Source organism: Symphodus melops (assembly GCF_947650265.1).
Source record: "Symphodus melops genome assembly, chromosome: 23".
Taxonomy (NCBI): domain Eukaryota; kingdom Metazoa; phylum Chordata; class Actinopteri; order Labriformes; family Labridae; genus Symphodus; species Symphodus melops.
The window spans coordinates 72501-83808 of record NC_136713.1 but is presented as its reverse complement, the minus strand read 5'-3'; the positions used below and the strand labels follow the sequence as shown (position 1 = coordinate 83808).

Sequence of the window (11308 nt, the reverse complement as noted above, 5' to 3'; positions counted from 1 at the left end):
ACAAACCCTAACCCTAACAATGAAGATCTGAGAATACGTCAAATTATGTGACGTCAACGCGTAGTTACGTAGTCACGGTGGCCGAGAGGTTAAGGCGTTGGACTCGAAATCCAATGGGGTTTCCCCGCACAGGTTCGAATCCTGTTCGTGACGACCTTTAGTTTCTAGTTATTGTCTTTTTCTGAGGTTTGTTTACACACATGATTTATTTGTAGAGGTTTGATTTATGAATTAAACTGAAATAAATCAAATTTAAAAAAAACCTGGACAGACTCAGAGTTACACTAAAGAAAATGTGAAGTCAATGTTTTATCAGCTGCAGTCGCTCAGCTCAGTTGGGTTGGAAACCAGAGGGTCGACGGTTCAAATCCTGATGCAGACCAACGTAGCTGGACCACTTCTCAAGCACTGCCAAGGTGCCCTTGAGCAAGGCAACAACCCCCCCCCACCACCAGGTCATGGGGTTCTTCCAGTGGCAGCAGCACCGTCACATAGCTCCATGAATGCACGTCTGGATTCAGACCTACAATAACAGCACTAACCGTCTGGGATTCATAAACAACATCAATTTAACACATTCAACATCAGGTGACATTTTTAATCACAGAGGGATAAACAAACAAACTGTGATCACTTTTATATGAAGAAGAGCTTATTTACTGACTCATTTTACAATACGTACGTTTTACAATATTATATTATATTTAATCTGACAGCGTGGTCAAACTGGCAATCCGTAACGTGTCCAAGCACGTGCGTCCCTTTTACGCCTGTCTGTAAACTGAGCTTCACTATAACATAAAGCATGAGCTGTATGACCACGTCAGAGACGCCATCGCAGTCCGTCTCTCCAGTCACCTAACAGAGACGCCGTCTGGCTGGTCAGTCTCGTCTGTCATCTCAGTTTCTAAACCAAACAAAATCAGTACCTTTGGTTCTCAAAAGACCCTGAGGTCCCCCCCTCTAGGTCCTTTAAAGACCTGAGTCATGTTCTGACCAGTAGGGAATTTAAGATGAGCTCAGTAGCGCCCCCTGTGGTTGGACGTGGTAGTGAGCTCAGTAGCGCCCCCTGTGGTTGGACGTGGTAGTGAGCTCAGTAGCGCCCCCTGTGGTTGGACGTGGTAGTGAGCTCAGTAGCGCCCCCTGTGGTTGGACGTGGTAGTGAGCTCAGTAGCGCCCCCTGTGGTTGGACGTGGTAGTGAGCTCAGTAGCGCCCCCTGTGGTTGGACGTGGTAGTGAGCTCAGTAGCGCCCCCTGTGGTTGGACGTGGTAGTGAGCTCAGTAGCGCCCCCTGTGGTTGGACGTGGTAGTGAGCTCAGTAGCGCCCCCTGTGGTTGGACGTGGTAGCGAGCTCAGTAGCGCCCCCTGTGGTTGGACGTGGTAGTGAGCTCAGTAGCGCCCCCTGTGGTTGGACGTGGTAGTGAGCTCAGTAGCGCACCCTGTGGTTGGACGTGGTAGTGAGCTCAGTAGGGCCCCATGTGGTTGGACGTGGTAGTGAGCTCAGTAGCGCCCCCTGTGGTTGGACATGGTGAGGGGCAGAGACACAGAAGAGAGAGAGGACACCTCCCAGTAGAGCGAGCGAGACAGGAACAGCTGATAGAGGATCACCATGGAGATAGACTGACACAGGACCACACCTATGGTCACCACCTGCCCAGTAGACCAGAACCAGGGTTAGACTAGGACTTCAATTAAAGTCAATCAGAGGTCAAGAGTGATTTACAGCCAATCATCGATAGAGATACAGTGAGCCTTATAAATATTGATGAATACTGAAAGGTCAAAGGTCAGATTTCAAACCTTCTCTCTCTGGTGCTCATCAAAAATGGTCGACATGAGGACGAGGACAGGCTGACAGAGGAACCATATGAAGCAGCCCTGCGGAGACAATCATATTTTGTACGATTATGAATAACTGAATAAAGCAGGTGTACCTTACAGGTGTACCTTACAGGTGTACCTTACAGGTGTACCTTACAGGTGTACCTTAGTGAAGCTCAGGTAGAAGTCTCTTCTGAGCGTGCTCCTCTCTGTGGACATCATCTGGTAGAGGACAGAGGCGAGCAGCAGAGCGACGATCAGTCTGAGAGCGAGAAGCAGCAGAGCAGCCAAACTCTGCTCACTGTGAGAGTCTGAAAACTGTTGCCATAGCAACAACACACCCTGAAACAAACACAGCAGAAGATGTTACACTTTATGACGTCCTGTTGGCAGAGCAGATCATCAAACACCTCATCATTTCAGATCTTCTATATTTATATATATAAATACACAAAGAACAGCTGCATACCTGTGTAATGACTCCGCCCACAGCAGCAGCAGTGGACGCCGGCGAGCGTTCCCACTGCAGCAGTCTAGACTGGTGCTTCCTGCCACGACTCAGCATCCAGCCCAGACACAGACTGAGCAACAGGTAGAGCATGGACACCTGGGACGCTGCATCCCAGCCTGTGGGGGGCGACAGAGAGTCAAAGTGATAAAAACCTGAAACGCTGCATCCCAGCCTGCGGGGGGCGACAGAGAGTTATAAAAAGACGTACCCTTGGCCAGGCTGCCCATCACAGGAATACCGACACCATCACTAGAGTACCTGCAAGACAAAGAGCAGGGGGTAGAGTCATATGGAGTAAACCGTGATGTCGGCTGGAAGAACAAAGACGAAACGTCTCTGTTTGTATCAGATCAATAAACTAAATGTTACAGTGCTACCTGGCCAGGTGGATGTAGTTGCAGATGGCGGAGCATCCCTGTAGGGCGAGGACGATGGTCAGCACTCTGAGGACAGTGTGCATGGGCCCGCCTTTCCTCAGAGCCTGAAACACAGGCTGGAAGTAGATACAGCCGGAAACGAAGTACGCCAACAGCAGCAAGAAGTAGAAACTGACGAGACCTGAGAGACAGAACAAAGGGCAAAGTTAACCCTCGTGAAATATAGGAATAACAACTGAGCACTGGGAGCACTGGGAGCTCTGACCTGCCTCCTGGGCGCTGAAGTGGTCAAGAGGATTCCCTGCAGAGTCCGGGTTGAACATCAAGATAGTGAAGGTGAGGTCAGACAGAGCAGGTATCACTGAGCTCACCTGGGGAGACACATGGCAGGTACAAACAGGAAGTAAGGATCCACCCTCGTCTTCTCTGAGGGCGGTTCATCGTGGCGCTCGGGTTGTAGCGGATTAAAGGTCTTTTTTTTGTTGGGGTGTCAGCCGGGATCTCAACCGACAACAATCGCAGTTGTTTTCTATATAAATTTATTTCAAACAAAGCTATCTAATTTTTTAGAACCAGACAAAACTCAATATTTGAAAAATCAACAACACACAGAAACAAGAATTTCACACAAAGACATGAAGAATAATGAAAATGTATGAAGTGCACAAGGTATCAAGTCCTAAAATAACTCAGAGTGTCTTTTCACAGTTGAGTGAGTCAATCTTTGATTTCACCTTCAATAGTAACAACAAAAAAACCCCGAGTGAGCTCTCACTCTGCTTAACCCACAATAGGATCTTTGGCGTGTCGGTCAGTGAATCAAAAAGAAATTACTCTGACAGGTCGGAGTAACCTCCAGAAACCGGGGATCCGTCCCACTTCTGCGACTCTCCCTTTCCAGAGAAGCAGCCACAAAGGAGGCATCATTCCTCTTGGCGGAGTAAAGCCAGACTTCCCTCTCCCAGCAGTGTTTTCCAGCTCCTCCAGAGGGATTCTGACTGGACACTGAGCCAAATCAGTCAGTCTGTGTTAGCCTTGTAGTAAACTAGATGTGAGATATTCACGGTGGGGAAAAAGACCCAAGAACACCTGCCAAGACACAAATGACTTTGGCGAGTCAAAGAAGACGATGAGTGGAGCTCTGAACAGGACGGTGAGCAGACCACAGAGACCTTCAACAGTTACCCAGACTGAAGTATGTGAAGGACAACCTGGAGAAAGATTCTGCACACTGGGAGCACAGCAGGCTGTCACCCAGCAAGAAGGATAAATAACTGATGCTAAGCTAATGTTTGTGCAATGTAAAATAATGATCCAAAACAAAAGAAGGATGTTTGAAAAAGCTGTGTTCTGTTTCATTGCTCATCATCACTTCCTCAGGTGAGCGTGACAGGGAGAATCACAGCTCTTACCTGGCAGGTGTACCTGTCAGCGTACACAGCCCTCCAGGTGGTGGGGGAGGACTGATGGGGGAGGCTGAGGTTGTGTTCGTCCTGATGGAGGAGGACTGCAGGAGGACACACAGAGTGAGTGGTACAGGGGAGGAACGAATCAGAGATCACCTGTACATGTACTCACTGCTGAAGTGAGCTCGAGACAGCCTGTCCGAGCAGCTCAGGTCCTCCAAGTCCAAGTCCTGGTACAGCAGGAGTCTGGATTCTTTCTCTGCAGCCAGAGCCGAGTCCTCCATCCGACACACCAACAGACCACTGTCACCTGCACACACACACACACAGGGATCACTGACTGTAGTGTACAGGTTATGTACATTATGCTATATAAGTTTAAGTCTAATGCTAATGCTAACTGCACAGGTTATGTACATTATGCTATATAAGTTTAAGTCTAATGCTAATGCTAACTGCACAGGTTATGTACATTATGCTATATAACTTTAAGTCTAATGCTAATGCTAACTGCACAGGTTATGTACATTATACTATATAAGTTTAAGTCTAATGCTAATGCTAACTGCACAGGTTATGTATATTATGCTATATAAGTTTAAGTCTAATGCTAATGCTAACTGCACAGGTTATGTACATTATGCTATATAAGTTTAAGTCTAATGCTAATGCTAACTGCACAGGTTATGTACATTATGCTACATAAGTTTAAGTCTAATGCTAATGCTAACTGCACAGGTTATGTACATTATGCTATATAAGTTTAAGTCTAATGCTAATGCTAACTGCACAGGTTATGTATATTATGCTATATAAGTTTAAGGCTAATGCTAATGCTAACTGCACAGGTTTAACCTGTAATTATATTTACTCTTAGTCACATAGGGGCTGCTAAATCTTGTTTGGGGGATTATTGTATACAGAGGGGAGGGGGGACAGCGGGTGTGTATTGTAACTAATGTCTTGTGTCCTGCCTGTCTGTATACTGATACTGGATGCCTTGAATTTCCCTCGGGATCAATAAAGTATCTATCTATCTATCTATCTATCTATCTATCTATCTATCTATCTATCTATCTATCACTGGGAGTAGTAGGAGCACTGGGAGTAGTAAAAAGAGGAGGATCTCAGTTTAAGGTCTTGGAGTGATCAGGTTGGATGATAAACTGAATGTGACTCCGCAGGAAGAAATAGTCCCACAAGAGGAGCGGAGGGTTATCACGCAACGTGGACAGTGTTTCTGTCTGTCTGTCACACACACACACACACACACACACACACACACACACACACACAGACACACAGACACACAGACACACACACACACACACACACACACACACACACACACACACACACACACACACACACACACACACACACTTACCTGTGTAAGTGAACGAGGAGATGAATTGTCCGCCGTGCTCTCGCGCCGCTCCACTCCTGAACTGTCCGGTAACCGTTTTAGTCCAAACCTCCGCGAGCAGCGTGAGCACGAGCACAGAGAGGACACACGTCATGTTCCTGAACACGCGCGCCACGGAGATACAAGTAAACACAACTCAGTCAGCCTAGCTAAAGTTAGCCCGAATCAGACCGGAAGCTACGTCATTCTGCCCTGTCTGAACACTTTCACATACTTGCTTTTATTTTGAAAGGGTAACCGGATGTAACCCGTTGGTGGTTGCTTGTTCGCGTCACTGATTTAGCATTCATCCAATCATAACGAAGCCTAATAAACGACAGCCTATTAAAATCTGTGTACACTTTACATCCCCGCCTATTTTCAACATGTCAACACTGTCGTAAACAAGCAGGTAACTGTCGAAAAATGCACAACGTGTCTACTGTTCAGAAGAAAAGTAGGACACTTTGCCACCTAGCAACCATGGAACATAACGGTGTTTGAATGAAGGTGTGTGTGTGTGAGAGAGAGAGAGACACAGAGAGAGAGAGAGAGTGTGTGTGTGTGTGATCTAAATGTGAGGTCTGATGGAGTCTAACAGGACGGTTCTGGTGACCGGAGGATCTGGATTTATGTGAGTAATGTTCAAAGTGTTACAGTGTAAACGGTGACCGTGTTAAGTGGTGACCGGAGTGTTATAGTGTAAACGGTGACCGTGTTAAGAGGTGACCGGAGTGTTATAGTGTAAACGGTGACCGTGTTAAGAGGTGACCGGAGTGTTACAGTGTAAACGGTGACCGTGTTAAGAGGTGACCGGAGTGTTACAGTGTAAACGGTGACCGTGTTAAGAGGTGACCGGAGTGTTACAGTGTAAACGGTGACCGTGTTAAGAGGTGACCGGAGTGTTACAGTGTAAACGGTGACCGTGTTAAGTGGTGACCGGAGTGTTACAGTGTAAACGGTGACCGTGTTAAGCGGTGACCGGAGTGTTACAGTGTAAACGGTGACCGTGTTAAGCGGTGACCGGAGTGTTACAGTGTAAACAGTGACCGTGTTAAGAGGTGACCGTGTTAAGAGGTGACCGGAGTGTTACAGTGTAAACGGTGACCGTGTTAAGCGGTGACCGGAGTGTTACAGTGTAAACGGTGACCGTGTTAAGAGGTGACCGGAGTGTTATAGTGTAAACGGTGACCGTGTTAAGCGGTGACCGGAGTGTTACAGTGTAAACGGTGACCGTGTTAAGAGGTGACCGGAGTGTTATAGTGTAAACGGTGACCGTGTTAAGAGGTGACCGGAGTGTTACAGTGTAAACGGTGACCGTGTTAAGAGGTGACCGTGTTAAGAGGTGACCGGAGTGTTACAGTGTAAACGGTGACCGTGTTAAGAGGTGACCGTGTTAAGTGGTGACCGGAGTGTTACAGTGTAAACGGTGACCGTGTTAAGAGGTGACCGGAGTGTTACAGTGTAAACGGTGACCGTGTTAAGAGGTGACCGTGTTAAGAGGTGACCGGAGTGTTATAGTGTAAACGGTGACCGTGTTAAGAGGTGACCGGAGTGTTATAGTGTAAACGGTGACCGTGTTAAGAGGTGACCGGAGTGTTATAGTGTAAACGGTGACCGTGTTAAGAGGTGACCGGAGTGTTACAGTGTAAACGGTGACCGTGTTAAGAGGTGACCGGAGTGTTATAGTGTAAACGGTGACCGTGTTAAGCGGTGACCGGAGTGTTACAGTGTAAACGGTGACCGTGTTAAGAGGTGACCGGAGTGTTATAGTGTAAACGGTGACCGTGTTAAGCGGTGACTTGATTGTAAACACATTTAAAGGATATTAATATTTCATGAATAAATTACAAACATTTGAGAAATGAACAATGACTGAATGTCTGTTTAGAGGCTCTCACCTGGTGTGTTCACTGGTACTCAAACATCCAGACTGGAGGATCATTAACCTGGATACTGTGAGTGTTACCCGTGTGTGTAATCCTGTGTGTAATCCTGTGTGTGTACCTGTGTGTGTGTGTAATCCTGTGTGTACCTGTGTGTGTGTGTGTACCTGTGTGTGTGTGTGTGTAATCCTGTGTGTACCTGTGTGTGTGTGTGTGTAATCCGGTGTGTACCTGTGTGTGTGTGTGTGTACCTGTGTGTGTGTGTGTGTGTGTGTGTGTGTGTGTGTGTGTGTGTGTAATCCGGTGTGTACCTGTGTGTCTGTCAGCTGGATTACTGTTGTAGTAGGAGGAGTCTGCAGGCTGTGGAGAACCAATCCAACTACTTGTTGATCAGGGTGAGAAACTCTTTGAATCATTGAACTTTATTTAAAGTGCAACATGATGACAAACATCAGAAGGTTTATATTTTGTGTTCAGGGGGACGTCTGTAACTCTCAGCTGATGAATCAGATCTTCAACACAGAAAACATCGATGTAGTTTTTCACCTGGCAGCAAAAACTCACGTTGGTAAGAAACCGATAACCTTTAACCTCTAACCTTTAAAAACCCTTTAACCTTTAACCTCTAACCTTTAAAAACCCTTTAACCTTTAAAAACCCTTTAACCTTTAAAAACCCTTTAACCTTTAACCTCTAACCTTTAACAACCATTTAACCTTTAAAAACCCTTTAACCTTTAAAAACCCTTTGACCTTTAAAAACCATTTAACCTTTAACAACCATTTAACCTTTAACAACCATTTAACCTTTAACAACCATTTAACCTTTAAAAACCCTTTAACCTTTAAAAACCATTTAACCTTTAAAAACCCTTTAACCTTTAAAAACCATTTAACCTTTAACAACCATTTAACCTTTAACCTTTAAAAACCCTTTAACCTTTAACCTTTAAAAACCCTTTAACCTTTAAAAACCATTTAACCTTTAACCTCTAACCTTTAAAAACCCTTTAACCTTTAAAAACCATTTAACCTTTAAAAACCATTTAACCTTTAACCTTTAAAAACCATTTAACCTTTAACAACCATTTAACCTTTAACCTTTAAAAACCCTTTAACCTTTAACAACCATTTAACCTTTAAAAACCATTTAACCTTTAACAACCATTTAACCTTTAACCTCTAACCTTTAAAAACCCTTTAACCTTTAAAAACCATTTAACCTTTAAAACCCTTTAACCTTTAACCTCTAACCTTTAAAAAACCATTTAACCTTTAAAAACCCTTTAACCTTTAACCTTTAAAAACCCTTTAACCTTTAAAAACCCTTTAACCTTTAACCTTTAAAAACCCTTTAACCTTTAAAAACCCTTTAACCTTTAAAAACCATTTAACCTTTAAAAACCCTTTAACCTTTAACCTCTAACCTTTAAAAAACCATTTAACCTTTAAAAAACCATTTAACCTTTAACCTTTAAAAACCCTTTAACCTTTAAAAACCCTTTAACCTTTAAAAACCCTTTGACCTTTAAAAACCCTTTGACCTTTAAAAACCATTTAACCTTTAACCTTTAAAAACCCTTTAACCTTTAACAACCATTTAACCTTTAACCTCTAACCTTTAAAAACCCTTTAACCTTTAAAAACCCTTTAACCTTTAAAAACCATTTAACCTTTAACCTTTAAAAACCCTTTAACCTTTAACAACCATTTAACCTTTAAAAACCATTTAACCTTTAACAACCATTTAACCTTTAACCTCTAACCTTTAAAAACCCTTTAACCTTTAAAAACCATTTAACCTTTAAAAACCCTTTAACCTTTAACCTCTAACCTTTAAAAAAACATTTAACCTTTAAAAACCCTTTAACCTTTAACCTTTAAAAACCCTTTAACCTTTAAAAACCCTTTAACCTTTAAAAACCCTTTGACCTTTAAAAACCCTTTGACCTTTAACCTTAAGCCTATGAATGAATAATAATGAATGCAGAGATCAGATGAGACTCATCATTATTTTTGAATCTTCCACCAGAGTCGTCGTTTGAGTCTCCGTCATGTTTCCATCGGGTTAATGTTGAAGGAACACGCGTGTTACTGCGGGCCGCTCACCAGGCTGCTCACACGCTGCAGCGCTTCATCTACATCAGCACAGACGAGGTGTACGGCGCCGGGCTGGGACAGGTATGTATGAAACATGGACGTAGGCTCACTGCTGTCATCATTCAGGAAGATTCTCTTCTTCATCTGTCAGTGATGTAATCGCTGCTTGTGTGTTTGACAAACTGCAGTGAAGGATTGTGGGAAATGAACAGGTGTGTTTTTCTCTGCAGGGCTTCGATGAGATGAGTCCACGAAGACCAAACAACCCGTACGCTGCAACCAAAGCTGCTGCAGAGACACACGTCCTCTCCTACTGGGACACACACAGGGTACACACACACACAGGGTACACACACACACACACACACACACACACAGGGTACACACACACACAGGGTACACACACACACACACACAGGGTACACACACACACAGGGTACACACACACACAGGGTACACACACACACAGGGTACACACACACACAGGGTACACACACACAGGGTACACACACACACAGGGTACACACACACACACACACACACACACACACACACACACACACACACACACACACACGCACACACAGGGTACACACACGCACAGGGTACACACACACACAGGGTACACACACACACAGGGTACACACACACACACACACACACACACACACACACACACACACACACACACACACACACACACACACACACACACACACACACACACACACACACACACACACACACACACACACACACACACACACACACACACACACACACACACACCATGTTTTGGGTGGCGTCACTGCGTTCTACACCAGCGCCTGTTTGGCTCCTCCCACATACTCAACAGTCTCTGTGTTTGTAGTTTCCTGTCATCATCACCAGGAGCAACAACGTGTACGGGCCGCGACAGTACAACGAGAAGGTAAACAAGTGTAAACATGATGTAAACAACATCCTGGACCGTCACTGAGCCTTTCTTCTTCTTCTTTGTGTTCAGGTCATCCCAAGGTTTCTCTCTCTTTTACGCAACAACAGGAAATGGTACGTCTATTAAGACTTTTATTTTGGAGGATTTCTAATGCAGCTCTTCAGGATAAAAATGTCTCGCCCTCAGCACCATCCACGGAACGCTCCCGAAATCTCGCCACTTTCTGTTTGTGGCCGATGCCGTTGATGCCTTGCTTTTGCTTCTGGAAAAAGGCATTGTGGGAGAAATCTACAATGTAGGAACCGATTGTGAGATTCCCATCATGCACCTGGCCAGGGAGCTGATCACAATGGTGGGATAACAAGCTGTAGTTCTTCAGACAGACTGCAGGGGGCGTTTCTTTATAAAAACTCTATGTGTTCAGGTGAAGAATGTTCAAGACTCTCAAGTGAATGACTGGCTGGAGTTTGTACCTGACAGGTGAGCACACTAACCTCTGACAGGTGTATTAAGGCGTGAACTGAAGCTAACACACCTGTGACACACACTGTACATGTACACACCTGAAGCTGCACTTTGACCTCTGCAGGCCGGTAGTGGAGCTCAGGTATCCCATCACCTGTGACAAACTGAAGCAGCTCGGCTGGAAGGAGGAGGTCACCTGGACAGAGGGTATCAGACACACAGGTACGCACGCACACACACACAGGTACAGACAGGTGTACACACACACACACACACACACACACACACACACACACACACACACACACACACACACACACACACACACACACACACACACACACACACACACACACACACACACACACACACACACACACACACACACACACACACACACA

The 11308-nt window shown here is 45.0% G+C and overlaps 2 protein-coding genes and 1 long non-coding RNA gene across 3 annotated transcripts in view; 1 reads left to right on the top strand and 2 right to left on the bottom strand.

Moving 5' to 3' along the window:
* Positions 1-583: 583 nt before the first annotated feature.
* Positions 584-5811, bottom strand: gpr180 (G protein-coupled receptor 180). The gene is made up of 10 exons (XM_079336441.1): positions 5503-5811; positions 4288-4425; positions 4122-4216; positions 2975-3080; positions 2710-2890; positions 2541-2590; positions 2291-2448; positions 1987-2163; positions 1801-1878; positions 584-1650 (listed from the first exon to the last, which is right to left on the bottom strand). The coding sequence occupies exons 1-10, from the start codon at positions 5633-5635 to the stop codon at positions 1501-1503; spliced, it is 1266 nt and encodes a 421-aa protein (XP_079192567.1). The 5' UTR covers positions 5636-5811; the 3' UTR covers positions 584-1500.
* Positions 5812-5819: 8 nt separating this feature from the next.
* tgds (TDP-glucose 4,6-dehydratase) overlaps positions 5820-11308 on the top strand; it is a 5771-nt gene continuing 282 nt past the window's right edge. Inside the window, exons 1-11 of the mRNA XM_079336442.1 lie at positions 5820-6154; positions 7412-7478; positions 7733-7801; positions 7884-7974; positions 9438-9586; positions 9736-9834; positions 10377-10436; positions 10512-10555; positions 10629-10794; positions 10867-10922; positions 11032-11129. Coding sequence (XP_079192568.1) covers positions 6108-6154; positions 7412-7478; positions 7733-7801; positions 7884-7974; positions 9438-9586; positions 9736-9834; positions 10377-10436; positions 10512-10555; positions 10629-10794; positions 10867-10922; positions 11032-11129 — 946 coding nt within the window. The 5' untranslated portion in view covers positions 5820-6107. The remainder of the gene's footprint in view (positions 6155-7411; positions 7479-7732; positions 7802-7883; positions 7975-9437; positions 9587-9735; positions 9835-10376; positions 10437-10511; positions 10556-10628; positions 10795-10866; positions 10923-11031; positions 11130-11308) is intronic.
* Positions 7997-8531, bottom strand: LOC306818733. The gene is made up of 3 exons (XR_013778358.1): positions 8500-8531; positions 8321-8420; positions 7997-8054 (listed from the first exon to the last, which is right to left on the bottom strand). It is a non-coding gene; the product is annotated as an uncharacterized lncRNA (long non-coding RNA).

Excerpts from the sequence above, each read along its gene's own strand:
- gpr180 (XM_079336441.1), bottom strand. The coding sequence starts at position 5,635 with ATGACGTGTGTCCTCTCTGTGCTCGTGCTCACGCTGCTCGCGGAGGTT. Across the intron at positions 3,081-4,121 it reads CTGACAGGTACACCTGCCAG|GTGAGCTCAGTGATACCTGC; the intron begins GTAAGAGCTGTG and ends GTGTCTCCCCAG. Across the intron at positions 1,879-1,986 it reads TCTACCTGAGCTTCACTAAG|GGCTGCTTCATATGGTTCCT; the intron begins GTACACCTGTAA and ends TTGTCTCCGCAG.